General features: G+C 40.8%; 1 protein-coding gene across 4 annotated transcripts in view; it reads left to right on the top strand.

The window, feature by feature from the left end:
• Window positions 1–25,319, top strand: part of Tpd52l1 (TPD52 like 1) — a 304,489-nt gene that overhangs the window by 45,430 nt on the left and 233,740 nt on the right. For all 4 annotated transcript variants that reach the window (XM_051175490.1, XM_051175492.1, XM_051175491.1 and 1 more), the window contains exons 2-3: window positions 12,041–12,156; window positions 20,068–20,216. In XM_051175490.1, coding sequence (XP_051031447.1) covers window positions 12,041–12,156; window positions 20,068–20,216 — 265 coding nt within the window. The remainder of the gene's footprint in view (window positions 1–12,040; window positions 12,157–20,067; window positions 20,217–25,319) is intronic.

Below are 25,319 nucleotides of genomic sequence, written 5' to 3'. Positions count from 1 at the left end.
ATTAGAGCTAACCTCCAGGTTCATGTATCTTAATCGTATGGCTTTTACAGGGAAGAGGGCATTTAAGGATTTGTTTTATTTGAGAATATGAACTAGGGGGTGTGATCAGTTGGTAGAGTGTTTGCATACATGAAGCCTTAGATGTGATTCCCTAGCATCATCAAAGAAGGGAGCGGGGAGGGGGAGAATTAAGGAGGAAGGAGGAAAGAATGAAATAGTTTTCAACTTGTGCACTAAAACTTTTAAGCCTAGGTGGCCACAGATGACAGCTTGAAACAGAATTCTGTCTAATATGGAGTTAGCTTGAGGATCCTGACCTGGTGGGTCAGCTGTTCTTACAGAATAATGAAATGTGTCTTTATACAGTGACATGTTCTGTCCTTAGCCCAGTGAGATGATAATCTGAGGTAACCCACTGTCATGGGCTTGGAGAGCATTTTCATACCCCATGGTGAGCAGGTCCTAGCTACCACACCAATTTCTTAGCAGTTTCAATGCTTTCTCAAGCATCCTATAGTTTGGGCATGGGGACTAGGAAACCTTCTGTAAATGAGGCCAGTCCAGGATCTTAAGAGTTTCTTACTGTTGGCCACATTTTGACCACAGAGATGATAGTTTAGGTTACTGGGCATCCAGGGAACTTTTAACAGTTTTCAGTCCCTTGTCTATTGGCTACTTTTTAGCTACAAGTGACACTTGACTAACAATTTGAGGTCATGTGCTTTTGAAATCATCTTTAGTATTCCTTTGATTTTTTTTTTTTTTTTTTTTTTTGCTTTCAGCTTTCAAATAGTTAATAGTACACAGTTAACTGGATGTTTCCTCTGGCATTCAAAAGAGAGTCCTTGTCTGTTTTGAATAATGAGCGGTTGAAGGAAATAACACCATATATTTGCTGTTTCAATCTGTAATAGTCACTTCTACCAGAGATGCGCTTTAACCTGTCACAATAATCATCTATTTGTATTGTCCCCTACATATCATATATAAAAATAGGGAAGACAAAGTCAATTTTTTTTTTTGAGATAGGGCTTCTCTGTATAGCCTGGCTCTTCTGGAACTAGCTCTGAGACCAGGCTGGCCTCAGATTCACAGCGATCTTCCTGCCTCTTTCTCCTGAGTTGTGGAATTAAAGTCATGTGCCACTACCACCCAGCCAAAGTCTAAAATTTAGTTTTATCTCTGCAACCTAAGAATTATCTTGAGAAAAAATTATTGGTAAAATCCAAAACTCTTTGTCCATCTGATTGATATAATTGCAGGGTAGTCATTATAGATACACTTTCTGGACTTAGTCACATTATTAAATGAAACCAAAGCTTGGGAAGTAATATTATCAATAGTGGTGGCTCATGCATCCTTCATGTTTTAACAAGGACAGTAAACAGTAGGCAGTACCTGAAATATTTGCCTCTTGTTTGCAACTTGTTTGACTATAATTATAGAAACTTAACATGTTGTTATTCTAGTGTTACTAAGAGCTTGGTAGACTTCTTGGAAGAGAAACTGTGGAGGAAGTGGAAAAGGCTTTCAAAACTGACATGGTGGCAGGAAACATTCAAGAACAAATAAACACTACTGATGAGCATTGGGTATGACAGCCTGGCTGGGATGGAGCCTTGGTGGGAGAAATCCTAGGTAGCCAGCAATGAATATCATTCACAGCTGCCATATGTATAAGAATTTTCACATTTAGGTTAGAAGTTATGGATGTCATCAGTGGGCTGTCTCTTGAGCTGAATTTTGACACAATAGCAACATCTCAAGGCAATATTTCAAAATATTTACTTAAGTATTGTACAGCTGAGTCATGGGGAAAGGATGCAAGCAGGGTATGAAATTTGTTTAATATGTTATTTGACTATGTGGTAGTAAGTCTGAGTCGTCATCATAACAATGAAAATTAAAGAGGATAGAAGCTATGATGGACAGCACAGTTCCAGCATCCAGAAGACTGGGCATCATTGTTGGTTGATTTACTCTTTTGGCTTTTTTTGTGGGGCCCACCACCCAGCTCCCAAATAAATACATGGAGGCTTCCTCTTAGTTATGAATGCCTGGCATAAGCTTGGCTTGTTTCTATCCAGCTTTTCTTATCTTAAACTATCCCACCTATCTCTTTTGCCTCTGGACATTTATCTTTCTCTATTTCTGTATACCTTTTTTCTTTCTCCGTGGCTGGCTGTGTAGCTGGATGCCTGGTCCCTGACATCCTCCCCTCCTTATTCTCTCCTGCTCCTTCTTTGTTCTCCCATATTTCTCCTATTTATTCTCTCTCTGCCCACCAGCCCCGCCTATCCTTGATCCTGCCTCTCTATTGGCTCTTCAGCTCTTTATTAGCCCATCAGGTATTTTAGGCAGCCAAAGTAACACAGCTTCACAGAGTTTAACAAATGCAACATAAAAGAGTGTACATGTTTGCATCATTAAACAAATGTTCCACAGCATAAACAAGTATAATGCATCTTAGAGTGTTCTGCAACAACTGGGTAGTTAGGTTGATTTTTTTTTTAAATATTTAGGTTATTTTTTAAAGAAATATGATTTAGACAAGTTTGGGAGCTACAAGACCATGCAGGGCTCTACCTGGGGAGGCCTTGGCTATCAAAGCTCCAGAATTTGAGATTCTATAAGGCCCTATCCCTGGTGCAGAGATACGGGGGTTTCGTTAGGATAGGGAGATATTTTATTCCTGTCCAATCCTCACATGAGATGGTGTGGTCAGATGAAAATACCATGAATACTAGCAGCTTTTCATTCAGAACTCAAGTCCACTTTTCATAAACTTGGGAAAACTAACAAACTTTCTCAAATTGGTGTTTCATCATTGGGAAAATGAGAAAATGCCATTTATCCAAGAGGAATCTCCAAATGATCTCTTGCATTTCTTCAAATCATACAAGCACAGACATTTTTATTGTTGCTTGTTCATTTGTTTTTCCTGGTCTGCTTTTTAAGGATGAGAACAGTTAGGTAAGAGAGAGCTAGCTTCTTCTGGGGAAGCAGAAGTCAGCTCCCCTTTCCATCCAACGTAATAGAACATGCCTTCTGCCAGAGCAAAGAGCAGGCAGTGTCACTTAATACCTGCTAAATATTCAGATTCCCTGAGCTCGGATTCTTCAAGTGAACTCAAAGTCACTGTGTGCAGAGCGTCCTTCTGATGTCACCCTCTATGGGACTTGCTGGCAAAGGACACCTACCTGGGTGTGATGCCCATGATTCTCATTCAGTCATGAGTCCCAGACTCAAGAGTTCTGGATCTTCTGGCAGCGGCTTTGAAATTGTGCCAGAGCAACTTGTTAGCTTGTGGGCTTGGTAAAATCTTTTGCCTGTCATTGTGTCATCTGCCTAATGTGTTTCTGGCGACGGCAAGACAAGATAGGAAGCATACGAGGTACCTACTGTGTGGTTAAGAACAAAACTTCTTTTCCTACTTGATCCACTTCTAAGAGTTCCTCCAGTTGGTTTATGCATTTTTCGTTGCAGTTCTCCATCTAAGTTTTGAGATCGACATATATCTGAAACACCCTCCCCCTAAAGTTAGTTGAAGAACATAAACTGTTGTGCTGTTTTCTTGCAAAATTGGCAGGGTAGGGTTCCTCACTAACTTTTCCCAAAGTCAACACCTTATCATCAGAGAGCAACAAACAGCAGCCTGATTTTTGTGTACTTCAATAGTAAATCTATGTTTTTATAAGAGAATACAAGGGACTTGGGAAGAGAAGAGAGTGACCATCCCCTAGTACCCTAAGTAAGATGGAGGAAATTATCCTCATAAGAGGATCCAGAAGCTCTCAGAAGGGAATGGCGGAAGAGGAAGTTCAGCTTTGTGTCTCTTGAAATTCTTTAGTCACCTGGTGTCTCCCTTGCAAACCTTTATGTGACATCTGGATATGGATTTTGGGCTACTGTGTTCAGAGACATTTTGCCATCAGTGGATGCTGGTGTTTATGGGCCACCCCTCAACTATCACTCTAGGAGAGATCACCATGCTAAGCTAATATGTTTTGGCGCTTGGGTGGGAAAACATGTTTCTGTTCTTCAGGTGTTTATATTCCAGAGAGGGGGACCAGATGTGAAATCACAGCATGAGGGAGAAAGTATCCAGGACCGGAGAGTGGTACAGGTCCTGTGTGATGAGGAGGCTCATGCTGATGACATTGCCCAGAGAGCTTCATTTATTATTTCCTATACACAACATTGGGCTGTTAGAACCAGACGTTACCTGCATCTAGCTACTTAGTTTCTTAGAAAAAGCACCCAATTTGTTTTAGGTCCTGGGCTTCAGGTTTAACGCTGAATGCTTTCTGCCATCAACTTGAACACGTAACTATCAGTTGCCATTTACGGTAAGATGATCCAAATTCAACCCTTGGCTCTGACTTGGCCTGTGCTGTCAAGAGGTTCCCATTATGAATGGCCAGATAAGTCAGTACTTCAAATATGGTGTAGAGAATGTCCATATACTGTGTTTCAGAGCAAGGAAAGAAGCCCCCATTTGTGTTGTCTATACCAGTGTTCCCAAATACAGATTCCTCCCTTAGGAAACTCCCAAGAAACCCATCCTGTAGCCTCCACCTCCTAAAGATTCCTGGTTGGTCTCTCTCAAGAAATTCAGAATGGTTGCAAAAGAATTTGCAGTTCCTCAGGCTTAGGCAGGATACCTGAGTATCTTAGTTACTTTTCTACTGCTATGAAGAGAAACCATAACCAAGACAACTTATGAAATAGATCATTTAACTAGGAATTGTGTATAGTTTCAGAGAGTGAGCCCATGACAATCATGGCAGAAAGTATGGAAGCAGGCAGGCAGGTTGATGGAGCAGTAGTTTAGAGCTGACATCCATAAATTAGAGGCAGAGAGACAGAAACAGACAGGGACAGACAGAAACAAACAGACACAGACTAGGAATGGTGTGGGGTTTTGAAATTTCAAAGCCCAACAAAGTAATATATCTCCTCCAATAAGGTCACGCCTTCTAGTCCTTCCCACAGTTCCACTAACTGTGGACCAAACATTCAAATACATGAGCTTACGGGGACCATTCTCATACTAACTGTCACACTGGGGTTTCTGCTATACATGAATACGATGTTAACAGATACACTTCTGAAATCCTAGTCCTTGATGGTAAGATCTCCCTTCAGGATTCACATGGACACCACAGACCAATGATGATAACTGTTGTCCCATCCAGCTTTGAAAATTGAGGTACCTGGGACAATGCTTCCCTAGGGGCAATGGGACAGGGTGATTGATGAATGACCGCTGATCCCATGCAAAGTGGAGGGGGATGAACTCAGGGAGACTTGAATTGTTTTGTTCTTGGATAGTTTAGGCTATTAGGCCGTTTATGCTAGACAAGACCTTAACGTCTGTGGAAATGACAAAATGACTTCTCAGGGTTTGTGGAAAACCAGTTTGAAGTAACTGTCTCCTATTTAATTAATTTAATTTGAGGTCATGGCTACAAATTGATATTGTAGAGCTAAATATGAGAAGGAGTTCAAAGTTATCATCTTTCACCTGGATTCTGTGATGTTATGTCTGTTAGCCTTGGTGCTGCTTTTTTTTTTTTTTTTTTTAAGACATTTAGACAAGTTCAAATGAAAACTATGGAGTTTATTTTAAGGATAAAGAAAAAGAAAAAATACTCAGACATTTGGAATTCAGACAATCAGGCCTCCCAGCAAGGAAGAGCATGTACATCCAAAGAGGAAAACCCTGGAGTTCCCCCTAAAGTTTTGTTCAAAGGACAGGATGCAGGGCAGCTCTGTGGGAGATTTCCTTGTGCATTCTACCATGGTGCTGGGACCAGAGTCAACCTTTGTTCAACACCCCAGGCAAGGATCTCACGGGCTAATTCCCTAGCCCTTTAAGCAGTGGCCAGGAAGGGTAGTGATGGATTAAGGGCACCTCTCTAAAGATCAGATAATAGAACACAGTGTGATGGTTTAGGCCAGTGGTTCTCAACCTGTGGGTCATGACCCCCAATGCCATCAGATAACACAGATATTTACATTATGGTTCACAACAGTAGCAAAATTGCAGTTATGAAGTAGCAATGAGAATGATTTTATGGTTGGGAGTCACCTCAACATAAAGAACTGTACTAGAAGGTGGCAGCATTAAGAAGGTTGAGAAAGACTGGTTTAGGGCATTCATTTAGTGAATTATTCATTCATTAAGCCTGACATGTAGTGGTTTTACTTAGGGATTTATATGTTAGTAGCTTATCTCTAGAGAGACTTTTTTTTTTTTTTTTTTAGTAACTTAAGGTCAAAGTATTAATTATTTTTACTCTTATAGTACCTGAACTTTATAATGATTCAAATAAGAAATAATATTGCTTTATTATAATGAAAGTGGAACTAATGTACTTAGTGATTATCATGTGCCAAACACTGGAAATTTGGCAAAACAGTAATCCCTTCTAAACTGTCCTTAGGAATAACATTATTATCCTTATGGTCGAGGTGAAATGATGGGTTTAAGCCACTACAGTATAAGCTTGAAAAGGAGTTTGTTCAGCAGTGGTCTGTTCCCTGGTGATAGACTCTTTTCACATAGGCACTTAATAAACCGTTGATTGAGATATTATGATAAAATCTGAAAAAAAAAAAAAAAACTGAGCCAGTTCTCTTCCATGCATCATTAGAGGTCCAAAGAAAGAGATGCCTAAAAAACATACAGACAGATATATTGTTGTGAACTTCATGACTGGATTGGGAAACTGAGAACCTTTGAGATGGTCAGGTTTTAAGTGAGGTGATTAAGAACGAGTGGAGAAAGTTACGTGGAAAAAATGATCACATTACAAAACGGTGTGCTGTCATTCTTAGGAATACAGGCGTGGATTTAGATCGTCTGCCCTCTCTGTGGGTTTCTTACAGATTCAGCCAACTCTGTGGTGGTTTAAATGAGAATGCTCCCCAGGGGTTCGTGTGTTTGGACTCTTGGTCCCCAGGTTGTTGGCACTGTTTGGCTTAGGAGTTGTGGCCTTGTTGGAGGAAGTGTGTCAGTGGAGCCTAGCTTTCAGAGTTTAAAGATTCATACCATTTCTAGTTCTCGCTCTTCTTCATGCTTGGATTCCAGATGTGAGCCACCAAGTGGTGGCTGGGAATTGAACTCAGGATCATTGGAAGAGCAGGCAGTGCTCCTAACCACTGAGCCATCTCTCCAGCCCTGAGTTTAAGCAGTGTGCATGCTTGCCATGGTTCTGACCTACTCTTTTCTCTCCAGAACCATAAACCTAAATGAACCCATGTATCTGTCACCTTGGCCATGGTGTTTCATTGCAACAAAAGAAGCATAATAAGGCAAACTTTTTAATTGTACTGAACACATACAACTATCCCCTTAATTATTCACTAAACAATGTAGTATAAAAATTTGATGTATAATATTTTCAATGTGTTATATTTTATTAGTTATTTAGACATGGACATATCAGGAGAAAGCACCTTGGTTATATGCAAATACTGAGTCATTTTATATGAAATACTTTGTCACTGGAGATCATTGGAACGTCATGGAGTCCTGGGACAAATCCCCTCACTGTATGATTTTTAAGACCTAAAACGTCAAAGTTTTAAGATGACTGTCATTTTATATACACTAAGATTTTGATGCTGTCAGTTAAGACACTACCAATGAGGAGGTGCTCTGATATCTGTGTGAAAGGAGCACGTGTGCACTGTATAGTATATGGGAAAGATGGGGTGGTATTATTGAAGATCTCTAGGAGGTAAGGTTCTGATTTGTTTTTTCTGACTATGTGTGTATGGAAACTCCCCACATATGACCCTGCCCCACTCTGACCCCAGTCTCAAAGGCCAGAGGGAGTGGTCCTCAGCTTCAGAAAAACCAGGTTTAAAATCTCTTGGCTTGCTCTGCATCAGGTTTCAAGCCTGAATTCAGGATGTGAGGATGTAAGGAACCCGTTGTACCACTCCTGGCATTTGAAGCCTCTGCCAGAACGCCAGGGCAACAGGAAACACAATACAGTGACAGATTAGATAAGAGCTGCTAACAGATGAAAGAGAAGCAGTTGAATGATGGGGGTCCATGAAAAACAATACTCAGTCTGAGGGATAAGTTAAGTAAATATGCATCACTATATATGAGGGGTTTTTGTGCATTTGAAGATAATCATAAATCCCACAGTAATGAGATTAGCTCAGTAGTTTATCCCTTTGATAATAATCAGATATTTTGAAGTTATTTTTACCTCATATTATGAAGAAAATATAATTAAGCAATAAATATTACAGTACTAAATCTACTATTCAAAACATGGTAAATTTTCATTTAAGCTGCTTTACTGCATTCCTTCTTTTATTAAATCTTGGGACAATTTCATGCTCTTTCTGAAAGAATACACCTTTCTTCCCTTGCTTAGTTACAGAGCTGGATCTATTTAATTCACTGGTATAGTACAAGATTATTTTATATTTCAAAGAAATTTGTAACTCCCTAACCTTTGCCAACAATGTATGCCTGATCCTCCAAAAAGGGATCATAGTTTATGATCCTTTTGATGTAGAACTTTGTGGAAGGCTACAAGTCATTACTGAATCCCCAGGGGTGGTTGCAAAGATATATTGAGAATATGCAGATGCCTGTAGGTGATTTCCTCACAGAGTTAAAGACATCATGTTCACCTAGAGCTCACTTCTTAATTTATAGCTGCCAACACAGACCTACCGATGTTTACATAGTAGACACTCGTCCCCAGTGCAATAGGATTGAGAAGAGAGGCCACAAGAGTTTTGTCATCATACACGGCTATTGGTAAAGAAGGTACAGGAACAGGATCTGTTTAATATTGAACTCAGCCTCCTTCCTTCCCCCACCATCTCACACATGCTTTCTTGCTTTGTTACCTTCACCCAAGGGATAATACTTTCAGAGGACACAGTTGAGATGTGGGCCCCCTTGACTTTTGATTTCTCAGTCTCCCGAAATGATAGACATAAATCTCTGTCTTTATAAATTAATCAAGTCAGGTCTCTAATAGAGAACTGTAAAACACAAGGACATAGGCTTTGTAACTAGACTAACCTTAGATTGGGTCATTAACTTGGGAGTGTGGGACCAGCACAGTCACTCTTCACCTGGAATTAGATCAGTTTATATATGTGAATTAAATGTACTATTCCAGGCCAGGTTTTAGTCATGCAGATGCGGGCATATGGCCATTTGACTGGTGCTTTCTAGTCCATTTGGATTTCAAAGATCTCACATGGCCAACAGTGTCCCGCACTACCATCTCGCCAGCAAGAACGACGCGGCATACTCAGGATCCTTCTGCAGTAAAGCTTTAATGCATCTTGAGAGGGAGAGCATAAGCTTACAGAGCAGAGACCCCAAACATCCAAAACCCAACCCTAATATAGGTTTACAACCTTCGCCTCGGACGTGTCACCTCCTGATTGGCTGCAGCCCATCAGCCCATATGACGCCACGGGAGAGGCAGAGGCCAAGGGAGGGAAAATCACCCTGCACCTGCACACTGATTTGTTTACTCTCAACACCAGCCGGATGCAGGCGCCATCTTGTAATGGAGAATGCAGGGACGGCTCCCTACACAACAGAGTACTCCAGTTCTGCTCCCAGACTCAAATTTATTATTTGCTCTTTCATTAAACAATTTTATTTATGTTACTACATAAATATGTTACTTTTTTTTTTTTTTTAGATTGTAGTCCCATCAGAAATGGATGAGTATTCCCCTCACACCACATTCTCACTACATTCTTGTTAGCATAAGCTGTTGTTTGTTTTACTGATCTTGGCCAGTGTGACTGGTGTAAGATGAAATCTCAAAGCATGTTGAACGTTTAAGTGTTCCTGAGCCATTTGTGTTTCATCTTCTGAGAACTCCATGCTTTGTTTTTTTTTTTTTTTTTTTTTTTTTTGTTTTGTTTTGTTTTGCTTTATTGATGCCCAGCTTTTGTTTTGTCTTGTTTTTTATTTTGTTGTTTTAGTTTTTTATATATTTTGGATATTAGCCCTCTATCAGATGGGTAGTTGGCAAATGTCTTTTCCCATGCTGTAGCCTGCCACTGTCTATAAATGATGGTGTCCTTTGTCATGCAGAAACGTTTCAGTTTTATGAGGTACCAGTTATTAGTTGTTGATATTACTGCTTGTGCTAATGGTGTTTTGTTCAGAAAGTGTTTTCCCGTGCCAGTGAGTTCAAGGGCATTTCCTTCTTGCAGATTCAGTGCACCTGACCTTATATTGAGGTTTTGATCCATTTATAGGGTGAAAGATATGGATCTATTTGCATTTTTCTAGATGCAGCCATTCAGTTCGACTAGCACCATTCATTGAAGATGCTGTCTTTTTCCCAGTGTGTATTTCTAACTTCCTTATTAAAAAAAAAAAACGTGGTGTCCATAGGTATGTGGACTTTTAGCCAGGTCTTCAGTTCTGCTCTGTTGGTCAGTGTGTTGGCTTTTATGCCAACACAATAGCTCTGAAGTACAGTTGGAGATTAGGAATGCTGATACCTCCCACAGTTCTTGATTATTATTTTGATTTTTTTTTTTTTTTGCTATCCTGGGTTTTGTTATTTCCTCTCTCTCTCTCTCTCTCTCTCTCTCTCTCTCTCTCTCTCTCTCTCTCTCTCTCTCTCTCTGTGTGTGTGTGATATGAAGCTGAAAATTTTCCTTTCAATTTCTGCAAAGAATTGTGTTGGAATTTGTATGGGAATTGCATTGAATCTGTAGATTGCTTTGATAAGATTGCCATTTTCACTATATTAATTCTACTGATCCGTGAGCATGGTCCATACCATGGCCAAGACTGTCCCATTGCCTGATATCCATGTATCAATGTATGTGTGTGTGTGTGTATGTATGTGTGTATGTATCTATGTATCTATCTATCTATAATATCTATCTATACATACACACATACACACATACACACACACACATATGACAGCTGTGCCATATACCATATCATAAATAAATATTTTCTGAACATATTTGTGAATATGCTCTGGGTTCTCCAGGTACATCAGGCTAATGAGTGGGTCAACCAGATGGCCTAAGGCCCTCCAGGGATTGTGTATCTTAACTAAGAAGGCCTCTTTAGTTATACATTGAGTTCTCATGGGATTAGTCTGTGGTACTAAGGACTTCCCACCTTTTCCTCTTTGGGGAACCATTTGTTTCTGTGTTTCCTCTAAGTATAGCTCTTCCAGCTTCTGCATGTTACCACCTCAAAAACAGAAAAGACTTTTGGGTGCTCTGATTGTTTGCAGGTAAAGGGCATCGAAGCAGTCAGTTTGCATGCATCCCATACAGGGTAATGGCGTTCTTGGGTTTTATTGTTGTTGTCATCTGTTGTTCAGCTCTGGGTTTGAAAACCAGGCAGGTTGCCTTGCTGATGCCTTCAGGGAAGGAAGGCATATGTGAAGTCTCACACTGTGTTTCTTTCCCTGGGTGGGCTTCATTTTCTGCTGCCTGAACCCATGAGGCAGTTAAAGGTGAATCTGTATGACCCAGGTAAATTCTGTGACAGCTTACTTTGTTTATATTTTTAAAAAGATGTCTTTTGTTTTCAGGATTATGTGTGTAAGTATGTGTTGAGGTAGTATATGTATATGTGAGTGCCAGTACCTTCTGGATGGAAGGTACCTGGAAAGCCCTGGAGCTGCAGTTACAGGTCGTTGTCAGCTTCTGGACATGGGAACTGAACTCAGGTCCTTATTAGAGTAGTACATGTCACTGAGTCACCTCTCCAACCCATTGTTCACGTTCTGCCTTTCCCTTAGCACTCAGGTTTTTTTTTTTTTTTTTTTTTTTTTTTTTCTTTAAATTGTTTCTTTTAAGCTTCTCAGTACTTTTTTCTTGGAGTTCATCACACGTTTAGGATGAGGGGTTTGTTCTTGCTTTCCTTCTGGTGAATTTTTCATTGTCTTTTAGTGTGATGTTAAATCAGTATATGGAATTCTCCAGGTTACAGAAATGGAAGACGGCTGAATGTATAATCCTCACTTTACGTTTTTGTCACTTTTGCCTGAAGGCTTGTTGGAGACAGAACCACTGCAAGGAAGAGATGAGGACACACTAGCCAGAGCTGACTTCTCTAGCATGCTCTCTGAGGAGGAGAAGGAAGAGTTAAAGGCAGAATTAGCTCAGGTATGTTTAGTACTCTCCTATTTCTATCTTTTGCGCAACACTGGTCCTGTATTGCAATTATGTTGTCTTTCCTGCAGTGAAGCGTCATAAGTGAACACAGTACAGGATGATTCATCTTTTCCCAAGGTGTTTTTGCCATGCTGGTAGTGCCTACAGGGGTAAAGTGGATGGCAGTGCTGGGTAATCCACAATAACAATTAGTGTTAAGTATGTGTTTTTTGTTTTCCTTAGTGTAGAGATGTTGTGCAAAAATTAATTGCTTGTGAATCAGATGGAATATGTTGAAAACTGTGGGACAGATGTTGCATGCTTGTTATACTTGCATTCAGGATGCTGCAGCAGTAAGATGAAGAGTGGAGGTTAGCCTGGGCTATAGATGAATCCCAGGCTAGCTTGGACCACATAATAAGACCTTGTCTCAGAAGCAACAACAACAAAAAATAAGTAAGTAAACCATGGCATGGTTGTATTTTCCTTACTAAAAGCAGTTCTTCCCATTTTTTATTATTATTTTAACAAAAATATCAATCACAAGAGCAGCTGGCTTAGCTCTCTTGACAAGAATAACACTCTGGGGGTGGAGAAGTAAGCTCCAATTAATTAGAGTTTAATTGGAGCATGTGTAGCTGCTGTAGGGACCCATCCTAGAGGAAAGAAAAATGCCATATTCATCCTAAATACAGGTTAGTGCCAAGGCTTTTGCAGGTGGTACACTCTCACCCACAGACTCAAAGATTAGAGGTGTCTCCTTCTTGGACCGGGCTGGAGAAAAGCTCCGGGAACAGAGTGAAGCCGGAGGATAGGAGAGGTAGACATCATCACTCCTTCCACATCCAGTTCCCAGGGCAGGGGGCTCTTGTTCCCTGTGAAACAGTGACCCTTTCCCTTCTGCTCTTACCTTCCCACTGGCTCAGGACACAGCCTGGGGACCCCCCTCCCACAGCTGCTGCACTCTGATAGCTCACTGTCACAGTAAGGTCCTAACTGCAACAAATTGCTTTAAGTTTTATACTGTGATTTTATTATTTACATTGTGTTTCGTTGAGACTGAATCTTGCTATATAACCCAGGCTGATCTGGAACCAACATTTCCTTCTATCCAGCCTTCTGAGTTCGGCTCTAACAGCATTTACCAGTACACCTACTACAAGTTTTCATTTTATTTTTATTGACACATGGTAATAGCGTGTATCTATGGGGTACGGTGTGATAAATCCATACATGTGAGTAGCGTGTGGCAGCCGAATAAAGTTGCATCGTGTGTATCTGCTGCCTCACACATCTACATTTTTTTTTCCCATGGTGAAACCATTCAGTCTCCTAGTTATTTTGAAATACATAGTCAAATTTATCACCCTATTGTGCAGTGGAACCTCAGAAGTTATTCTTATCTGAAATAATTTTGTACCCTTTGACCATTTTCTCCTTATTTCTCTCTTTCCCTCCCTGGCCTATAAACAAGATTTTACTCTGCTTCTATGCTTTTCTTGTATCAAATATAGATGAGATTGTGTAGTATTTGTTTTTGTGTGCCTGCCCTTAAAATGATTTCATTTTTAAAATAAGAGACCACCTCAGTCCTCTAACACTACTGGGAAGTATTTTAGCAGGTGCACTGAGTGGTCACACATGCCAGAGTGCAGAACAGAGGTCACCTTAATGAGTAATAGGCTAACTTCACACGGTCTCTGACTCAGAATTCTGTTTTAAGACCTGTTTATGTCAACTGTGGTATCCAAAAATTATGTTCTGCAAACTACTACAGGCTAGTTGACTTGAAGCTGGACTGTAAATCCTTCTTTATAGGGCTTCAGTGTCAGCTCAAGAAGGCTTCTGTGACACAATGACTCCTATAAAGTGTCCTAATTTGCCTGGGTTCTGGGATTATTGGGATGTGCTTAGATACGTCTAAAAATTCAGTATGTCCTTGTATGCAATTGTGGGCATGTATTATTCTTATTATCAGTGGAAAAGTAAGCATTGGTTTGAGATGGATGCTTCCTGAATGCAAACAACCAGCAACATCTCAGAATTCCCTGTCGTCTTGGTCACAGCTTTATGCTTCCAGCCAGTTTCATTTCTGATACTTTTGAGGTCAGAATTCTGATGGTAACACCAGAGATTCTTTGTAACTGTGCTCAGGTTTCTGAGATTCATGATGCCATCCTTCACAGTGCACTGGCCTGTAATGCTTTCTCATTTATTTCTGTTTGCTTCAGAGATAAAGTTAGCATCCTGACTTCCAGATACGCTTGTACAAGGTCCCTCACCCATTTCTGCTTCGACCTCGCTAGCCCCACATTGGCCTTGCCCTTTTCCCAAATCAGCTTTCCCTTACCTTTCTCTGCTCTTGCAAGAATGTCCTGCCTATGTACAGCCAGCACCACAGGGCCTTTACACTGCAGACACATTCTGATTTTACTGTCAGTGCTAGGATCCAGTTGTCCCAAGAACGCGCAGAGATCACTCAGCTGTCTTAGCACTTCCCAAAAGCTCAGCTCCTGTCTCAACCCTCCACAGGGTCGCTCAAAAGTAGCCCTTCTCTGCATCTGGAAGGGCTAGTTGGATTTCTCAGGCATAGGTGATGAAGATTCCTCAGAGGCCGGTAGATAATTCAGCAAGTAAAGGTGCCTGAGGCCGAGCCTGGTGACTTGAGTTAGATGCCTGAGACTCATATAGTGAGAGCAGAGATCAAGTCCCACAAGTTGTCTTGTGATCTCCACGTGTGTCTCATGGTATGTGCACAGCCTCTTCACTCATACACACATACATTAATAAATCTTTTAAGAGTTCAAAGATTCCTCAGAGGCCAGTCTTTTGGAGATCTTCCTTTGTATCGGGTGGCAAAACGAGACCTCTGTGTATAAGGACTGCTTACTCGGGCTGTTTGTCCAGAGCAGCAGTCTTGGGTCCTGCCAGAGACCCAGACTCTGGGTCACTCCTCTCCATGGCCCGCTCATAGCTTCCCGTTACTTCTGGCAGTCCCCTGCCTCCCCCACTTTGTTGTGAATAGCCCAATGAGGCTGCCATCAGATCTACGCCTGTCCAGCCATCTACACAACCAGCACGTCTTGAACACTACTTGAACTGTAGTTTCTTTTATGATGGTTTACTTGTATTCTTAAAATTCCCTGGACATGAAACCAATGTCCCCCCTGTCCTGGTGCGGTGGTGTGTGCATCGGCGTGCAATGACCGCTTGAGTTGTTTTGCAGCTTAACCAAAGCTCTGTATTGCAAATGCCCAAAGTGGAGTATGTGACTCTATGGATCCAATCACTATGTCACAAGGTCCTGTTTCATGTCCAGTATTTGTTCTGCCTCATTCCCAGCTGCTTAAGATCTTCAAATGTCTAATTATCTCTCTCTTTGCTTAATAGTTCTTGCTGTCATCCATTTCCCTTTTTGCTTCCTCTGAGCTGCAGGTGGTGATGCACAGTGTTCTGTACTGTGCCTGACTCTGGAAGGACGGAAGTGTGGGCACCAGCACTGGCGATTCGTGGTTATATAACAATTCAGTATCGCCGGTGTCCCTCGACAAAATGACTCAAGAAAAATGGGTATTAATAGGAGTGGGAAAAGTTCCAGCCAGCATTATCCATAGCAGAGCCTAGTCTGAAGTTCCCTCCCCTCTTTTGGTCTCTTCCTCCTTGGGTGGGAGGGCTAAGAACACATATTGCCTTCAGGCTCCTTAGATTGGAAAAGACTGACTTGGCCCTGGGCCTTTCTCTCTCAACTCCAATACAGTACCAGCATTTTAATCTCAGCTGTCCAGGGATCTCAGCCAAAAGAGGCAGGCGTTGAAGCAGTATGCAAAATGATTTACTGACAACGAACAGATTATCAAAGCATTTCTTCTGGCTTTATGTTATATCTTCCTTACAATGTAGCAATTAAAATAGAAAACTAAATTTTCAGTCTTACCATATAAATTGCATATTAAAGTTAATTTTTAGCTAATTCAGCTCAGTTATTTTGCTTTTCTTTTGTATTCTTACCAAGATAAGTTTATTCAACACAGTCAACATACAACATTCTATAGTCATTACTTCAGTCTCTTTCCAAAACACAAATTTCTGTGCCCCCCCCCCCCCGGAAAGGAAACCACAGACATCAAGCAGTTTTCATACATTGCCGCTCCCCTCGTCTCTGTCAACCACGATGCTGCCCTCCATCCCTGTGGTTACCTATCCTGAGCAGTTCATATATGTGTATTTACATGCTTTGTGAGCTTTTGATGTCTGGTTTATTTTTTAAGCCTAATATTTTCAAGGTTCATCCATGAAGAAACAAAGTCAAGGTTGATCCAGAAAGTAGCATGTATTAAGAGATCATTTCTTGGTATGGATGCAATGTGTCCCACTTTATGTATAAACAGAGTTTACTATGTTCAACCTTTGAGGGACATGTGGTTTGTTTACCCTCTTGGTTATAAGCTGTTTTGGTGTGAACATATGTGTGTTTTTAGTTTCTTGGGGCATACATGTGAAATGGTACTACTTCGAGAAACCAGAGTTTCTGACAGTGCTGAAGCCACTTTACTTTTCCATAGTGATGTATAAAGTTTCCATTCCTTCACATCTTAGCAAGGGAAAGATTATTCCAAAATTCTTTAGTGTGATTTATCTGCACTTCATCTCATTTTAGATTTGATATGACTAACAGAAATGCTCAGAAAACAGACTTCATATTTCATCTGGAGCAGAATATTTTGGGGTACTTATTGGATATTATAAGATGTCTGTCCTTGCTTGATACTTTGGAATCTCACAGTAATAAAAGTGGGGGCATGTACCTGGGGCTCTGCATTTTACACGTGCTCTAGGGCATTTTTTAAAGGAACTGTGGTTAAATCATTGCTATAATTGAACCCCCAAACATTGGGACTGGTTTATTTAGTTTCATGGCTTCAAAAGTGTTGACCTATAGTCAGTTGGCCATGTTGCTGGAGGCAACATGGATGCTATAGTAGCACATTGTGTCATGGTAGGAAAAAAAAAAAAAAAAAAGACAGTGGGAGAAACCAGCATCCCCAACATCACCCTTGAGGGCACACTCCACCTCTCTTCCATTAGATTATACTTCCCTAACTTTTTGTCACTTCCTAAGCTGAAAACCTTTGGGACATGCTCCAGACCCAAACTACTGAGGTTATGAGAGATAAGCAAATTGCCTCAAATTTCTATCGCTTTGTGGGGAGGGTCAAGTTTTTATGATAAATTCTAACGGGAACCGATTTTTTGTTTGTTTTCTCTGCTCCTTCGCAGCACATACATCACTCACTTTGTCTATAAAGTTCCATGTGCATGAGTCTGAACTATCAAGATCTGTAAGCTCTTTCTCCTGTCCTACATCAGAATTTACCTCGGCAAGTTAGAAGTTTCCCCGGGGTTTTTATCACACAGTAGAAACTGTAGAAACATCCTATGCATCCACCCCACCCCAAGAAGGAACCAGACTCCCAGTAGTTTCAGTCACTCGAAGTGAAAGAATCAGGGGAGCTCTAGCTACCGAAGAGTAAAGGAAGATGTGATACCCAAGCGTTGTCTGTGCCACAAGAATGAGGAATATCCATATTAGGTAGCACATGGAATACAGGAAGACACTTTGGCAAAAATGAGAAGTGGATTATGGCATGATAATAAAGAACAGAGAAATGTGACTTTCAAATAACCCTGTGTTCTCGTGGAATGGGGAGACTAAAGCTTGTGCCCTCAGGTAGTCTGCGAGCCCTTCATTTGCAGCCATCAGTCTGTGCGTGCACACGGAAGTCTGGCTCATCAAGAAAAAGACACGCTTCTACTGATTATAAATACATATGGGATGTGTGACTCAGTCTCTCTTCTGGAAATGCTTCCAAGAACATATAAAGAACATTCCATGAACATAAAGAAATGCATAACATTAAGCTGTCAGAACATTTTCCTGACATTAAAAACTCTAAGATATTGCTCTAGCATAGTGTGCTATTTACAATGCTTCTCCTGTGTGCTTATGCCTTTGTTATAATCTGGGGTGTGAGGCCTCCCATCTAGGGCAGCAGTTCAGAGTACATGCTTATCAAGTGTGAGGCCATGGGTTTAGTCCTCACCATGGCCAAAACAAAAGACAAGAAGTCACAGCATCATTCCTACTGTTTGGTACTGTGCTACAGAAAAGACTCTTTGTTTCAAAGGCAGTCATCATTCTTCAGCAGCTTCTTCTCTGGTGACACAGCAACATGTTTGCAAGATGCCTGGCAGGACTGTCCACAAGTTGTGGTCAGAAATAAAGTGAGACTTCTAAAGTAAATGAGGCATAGCTCCTCATTAAAAAACAATCAAGCAAACTCAGAACATTAGGGAAACTGACTTCTGTTACCTCGGCACGTGTAGAATACAAAGGATGTCCTCATGATGGTTTTGCTTGCCTTGCTGAAGAAAAGCATGAATGCTTGTGCTTCCCAGAAGCCAAGATGGGAAATCAAACCCTGATATCAGAGCAACCCATGCAGTTGTAATATAAAGCATGACACATGCAGTTAAATCAGACTTTGGGAAGTTTAAATGGATTTTATAGGATATTACAGTACCCCAAACTCTGAGTATTTTATGTGACTCCTCAGTTAGAAATGAACTTGCAAAAAGAGTTTTATAGTGATCTCCTTGAATGCAGCATGTAGGAAAAAGATATGTCCTCCATCCAAAGCCTTGTAGGTAGCCTTTCACAGTGGTTTTATGTGTATTAGCTAAATCCAAATGCTCCTTAGCAACAAACTGGCAAGCCCACACAATAGATCAGTGCTCTTCAGTTGAAAGGGAAGGGACCATGGCTAATGAAGCAACATGGGGCAGTCGCAAATAGCTGTGCTAAGTGAATGAAGCCAAACAAAACAAATGTACAAGGTATGACATAACTATATAACAGTCTTGAAACTGCAAACTCAGTTGAGTGAAAAAAGGAAGATTAGTGAGGGCAACAGTTAGGGAGTCAGGGAAGATTAGGGAGAGAAAACTGTAAAGAACGGCTAGAAGGAAATATATATATTTCAGATGCCTATGGTAGTATGGCTGCATGGATACGTAAGTATATACATATGCACATCCATATATATATATGTATATACATATATGTGTGCGTATAAGTATATACTGATAAGTATGTGTATTACACACACATATATAACCATGTAATATACATATGTTTATACACTATACTTATAAATTGCATATTTAAGATACATGCAGTTTATTGTGCCAGCTCCATGTCAATAGATTGCTAAAGAAAGCATAACCCAAATTACTTCCTCACATGTATTCTCACCTCCCTAGCTCCTCCCTTTTTTATGACACTAGATTGGATAAAGCACGATGAGGGTCAAGTATAGTTACGTGTGGCTGACAAAAATAAGCAAGCTAGTAACATATGAAAAGAAGTTGTTTTGTTAAATAATGTGGGCATTACAAAACCAACCTTTATTTAAAAACTATAAGTATTGGGCCGGTGAGATGGCTCAGGCACCTAAGAGTACTTGGTGTAAGATGACAACCCTACTCCAACTGCCAGGACCCACACGGTAGGGGAGAACCAACTCTAATGAGTTGTCTTCTAGCTTCCACACACAAGGGTTGGCATAAAATAAAAATACTATTTTCTTGTAGGCTTACAGGTGATCTTTATTTCCTTGTATATCTTGTGCCCAATCTAAATCAGTTAGAAGGGAAACCAAGAACTCTGGGAATCATGAAACCTAAGCATCCTGTATTAAGTTGCAGTTTCAGAGAATGGACTGTCACTTGCTTAGTTAAGTTTTGGGACTGGCATTAGGCCACCAACAGGCTTCAGGCACTCCACTGTAGCATCGCAAGCTTTTGGGAATGTATTTTTCACTAGCTCTGATGTTTCACACGCCATTTTTTTCCTCTCACCTTTAGCTAGAAGACGAAATTACAACATTACGACAAGTTTTGTCAGCAAAAGAAAGACATCTGGTTGAGATCAAACAGAAACTTGGCATGAACCTGATGAACGAGTTAAAGCAGAACTTCAGCAGAAGCTGGCATGATATGCAGACCACAACTGCGTGAGTATATCAGTAGGACTTCAGTAAGTTAGGGAGTCTGCTGTCTTGACACTCTTCTGTGTTTCCTCTGGATTTTTCTACAAGGTTGATTTGGTGCTTGTATGTATGAAGAAGGTATTGTCTTTAGGAGCAGAGGAAAGAAATATGAATGGTAAGCATGTTGCATGTAAAGCAAACTATAAAAGAACTTCCTGTAATAAGCCTGTGCTGACAAAAAACTCTTAATTCCGGGATCTAAGGATGTAGCCAAGCTGGTTAAGTACTCGCCTAAATACAGGAGACCCTGGGTTCATTCTCTTACACAGCATGGAAGTGTAATGGGCTTTCTTTCCCTTCTAGCCCGGGGAGGTAGAGGAAGGAGGATCAGAAACTCAAGGTCATCCTCAGCTACATAATAAGTTAGATGCCAGCCTGTGAGACACCAGACCCCACCTCAAAAGCAAACAACCAACTCAAGCTCAAATTCCTTTTAGACTGATTTCTGTTTCATTTATAAACTTCATTGTAAAAATTTTGCAGAAGAAAACCACACTGAAATTAACCAGATCCATATATCTCAGTGAACTTCTATGCAGTTAGAATAGTCATCTGAAAAAGAAGCTACATTCAATGGATTTTATATTTTCATGATCAAATATTTTTTATACGCCTATCGACTACTAAAACTAAAAATTCCATGACAGAGTTAGAACTCTTTCATAACTTATGCCCATTATTTGCATTTAGGCTTTCTTTTTTCTTTTTATTTACATGTTATGTCCCCACACACATATTTGGTTTTGGGTAGATTATGGGGAATGAAGTATTTTTATTTCAGAGATTGTGTGACCTCACTTAACATTATACATTCTAAGACCATACATTTTCCTATAAATTTTGTGATCAATTTCCTTTTCAGCTAAATAATATTCTACTACATCCAACCTATATCTACCTGTCTATGAAAATCTGCTATGGATACACATGTAAATATATGTATGTACCCACTATATGTACATGTATAAGCATGTATGTGCACACATCTGTGTATATGAACACATATATGCCAATATGTGTGTATGTGCATATACATGCACATGTATATACATACATACATGTATGTGCATAGTATCATCCATTTATCTGTTGATGGACAATTAGATGGATTCCAACTCTTTGCTATGGTAAATAAGACAGCAATGAACATGGGATGCACCTATCTCTGTGGTAGGTTATGGAATTCTGTGGCTATGCCCAGGAGTAATAGCAGGATCATATGATAGTTCTATTTTTAATACTTGGGGAAATCTCTTTTTAATTTTTTAAATTTTTTATTCATTTTACATACCAACTACAGTTTCCCCTTTCTCCTCTCCTTCAGCTCCCCCTCACACCTCTCCCCAACCCCCCATCTACTCCTCAGAAAGGGTAGGGAGTCAACAAAGCTTAGCACAAAACTGATTTCCGCCATGGCTATATTAATTTGTACCCCACTAAGACAGAATAAGATTCCTATCTCTCCACATCCTTTCCAACATTTGTTGTCAGATTTACTGATGCGAGGCATTCTGATTGGCATGATTAAGTATCTTGTGTCTGCTGAGAACTGACAAAAGCTTCCCAGGAAACTGGGTGCTGCTTCTTTTCACTCTTGTATCTCTTTCTGATCCTGTAACTTTGGTGATTGTGTGTTATCATGGGATGGAAAGGCCAGGAAACTTGGCTTTGGGATGAGATAGTAGTAAAGTTAGAGCTGCTTAATCCATCTCACATCCAACCAGCTTTAGCTAGCCCACCTGAAGAGGGTCTCCTGAAATTCAGGCATCTTTGGCTGGCATGTTTTGAAGTTAGCTGTTTTCCTGCATCACCTTCTGTCTTATCTTCTGAGCCAATGTCACCTACTGGACTGGAGCTTATTAATTCATATTGTCAGTGAACTCTGGGAATCTCTCGGTCCCTCCCTCACCAGCAGTTGGGGGACAGATGCAAGCTGCTGTGCTCAATTTGTTGGTAGATAGATACTTAGAGAAGGATACAAACCCAAGTGCTCATACTTCAGTAGTAGGTACTTCCCCAGCTGAACCATCTCCTCATCTTTTCTGAGAAACTGTAACTATGCATTTTCAATTAATGTAAGAAACTCATTCACAGTTCTTGTACAGATTGTGGGAAGCTAACTAAAATGAAAGCTGTTGCCTCTAATCTTTGGGAATATTCCTTATGTTTCTTTTGTAGTGAACATTTAAAGTTGGGTTTCCACCTACAAGTTATTTGGCTTGCAACACTCTTATTTTATAAAGGTGAACATACTGGATTTTTAAACAAACATATGTGAGATGTTTAGCTATGGCTCTTTTTAGAAATATTTTTGTTGAGACTTTATGTAAACTACTTGAAAATAAAAAAATAAATACAATTTCACACACTACAATTGACTAGACCCAAAGTCCAAATATAGCTCTTCTTGATGACTAAAATGTTTCCTTGTTAGGTGCTCTTATATGAAAAAGGTTTTTACATATAAGTTTTACATATAAGATTTCCTTCTTTTTGTGTGTGGAGTACTAGTGGCTGATGGGAAATCAGAAAGGCTTCCTGTCCAAAACCTTGATTAACTTTGGCCCCAAGGTCAGCCACTGAGAATTCTTTTGCCTTTGAGGTATGCATTGCTTCCCTGCTTCATTCATTAGCATGTAAAGATACTGCCTTCACATATGTCTAGTGCCTATGTGGACATCAGTTTTTTTCTCTTTACAGTTCTTTGCCTCTAGGCTTAGTGTCTAGTAGTATGACGTAATGCCGATGATTGACAGCAATTATTTCAGGTTTTGTGAGATACTAATTTCACCTGCTAGTTCTTAAGCACTAATGTTCAAAACCTTTTGGTGCTGTGGAAGATGCCCTTGTATGAGGAGATGGACCTGAAAGTAGCCCAAGGCTCCCCAAAATAGCTGCCTCCATTCCCATTGGAACAGTTGTTTCTCTTCCCCCTGAAGTGTGGCTCATCTGCCCTTCAGCTTTCTGTGTGCAAACGCCCAAAGCTCCATCTAGCAAGGATGCATCTTAGAGGAAGACAGCCAGGAGTCAGGGTTTTCCAAGTTCCTGTCCAGAAGCTAAGGAACCTTCCCTCATCAGATGATAATAGCTGCAAAAAGGTTATAAACCACACACATGTATGTATCAACTGAAAATAAGTACTGCAGCAACACCATATGAACAACCTCCAGAAACCAGAAAAGGACAGTGGAGTATTAGACACTAGATTAATAAGCTTATCTATCAATAGTCTGGGCTTCGATCTTTGCCCTGTGAATTGCCCTGACCGTGTGTGGCTGAACGTGCTCCAGTTTCCCTGGGTCTGGTTCCTCTGCATTGGATTTAGATTTCTGGGTTTCAAGTCATACTGATCAAAACTTCCCTCTATGGTATAGGAATAGGAAGGGTTGCTTCATCTGGCCTCCCGAATTCACTCCAGGGATTACTAAATGTGAGCAGCGTAGTCTTATGGCTGAAGATGAGGAGGAAGAATAGGAAGGAATAGCTGTGTAGGGTGTGTCCAGTGTGCCAAGCTGTGATGGGGCAGGAAAAGGAGAGAGGCGTATGTATCCTGGAGTGTGGAATCACAGGAAGGCTGGTTTCAGGAAGCCTTCAAGCCTATTCATACAGTGATGAATGGGTAGTCTCTGTTCTTTCATGTCTGAAGAACAAATGGGTATAGCCGAGCAGTCTACTGGGTGTAAAACTTGTTGCTCGGGGAATAGCACAGATTTAGTCCCCGGGGTTATAGAATCAGAAAGATAAGGGTTTTGTTTGGTTGGTTCACAGGGAGGTGTGGGAGTATGAAGCAGAGCAGGAGCTCTGCCTGGGGATATTGCCACTCCAGGGGTTGTGCAAAGCGGGATTTCCAAGGAGTCCTCAGAATGTAATCTGTCCAAGAAGGACAGGTGGTGTCTCTTGAGGGTGACACATACTGCTCATGGCACAGCAGGACAGCAGGCTCTACTCCCAAGAAGAACATTCAGTTAGTTAGTGTGCTTGGTTTGGGAGAAGGGGCAGGTACTTCTATTGATAGAGTTACCTTTTTTTCTGCAGGGAACAGAAAGTCATTAAAGGGTCCTACGCAGTCATTTATCCAACAAGTGCTAAGGAATGTCTGCTATTATTATATGTACAAGCTAATCTAGACCTTAGAATAACAGGATTGACAAGGTGTCTACCTTTCTTTCAGTGTGGAAAGGGAACAAGCAAGAAGCGAGTGATAAAAGTGGACTTACTAGGACAGGTAGGGCTTACCAGGATTTGCTGTGAGGACAACAGTAGAGGGTGATCTGCCAGTTAGAACACTTGGAGGAGAGGGTTGGAGCTGCTTAGATGGAGTTCCAGGCAGGACAATCTTGTTCTGGACTCTGATTCCAGCGCTAAATAATCTAGAGAAGAATTTCCAGGCTGAGAAAAAGTGGATACCAAGACTCTGAGGCATGGACTAGTTTTGAAGTTTGGGGTGGGGAGGGCAAAAGGCATGTGTTATGGAAGTCTAGAGTGTATGTGGTGTGCTGAGATGACAGAAAATCACTGAGGCCTCTAGAGCAAGTGAGAATTCGGTGCCAATGTCTTCGGATGCTGCTGCTGGAAAGTTTGGACCAGGAAATGGCCCCGGGCTGACTCACATTTATGGGTCATTTCCATTAGATTACATAATAGATTGTGGAGGAGTATGGGTAGGAATTGGAAAATCATTTATAAGACTCGTAAGCAAGAGACATGGAGAGCAGGAGAAGGACTTGGAAGTCAGTCTGTCAAGAAATCCCAATAGTTTGTAGGCAGATGATGATGAGGGAAACAAAGTGATGGAATGTAACTCGCATGGATGCTTGGACTACACAGTATCCATTCTGCTCACTTCAATGTCAGTATAGCATTGCTGTGACTCTTGTGGACTACAGTTATTACAGCCTGGATTCTGTGTACACAGGGAAGAAGACCATGTCAGTACCAATGTGATAGGTTGTGATGGCTCAGTGTGTTAAAATCTTGTATGGAGATGGTGCCAGGGCTTGTGGGGACTGTACACTGTCTTCAAGAGGATTGAGATACAGAGGTAGAATTGACACTCAATGACTGTTT

This window comes from Phodopus roborovskii, unplaced genomic scaffold, assembly GCF_943737965.1.
Source record: "Phodopus roborovskii unplaced genomic scaffold, PHOROB, whole genome shotgun sequence".
NCBI lineage: Eukaryota > Metazoa > Chordata > Mammalia > Rodentia > Cricetidae > Phodopus > Phodopus roborovskii.
Note: the sequence above shows the minus strand (reverse complement) of the source record. Positions and strands in the feature narration are given on the sequence as shown.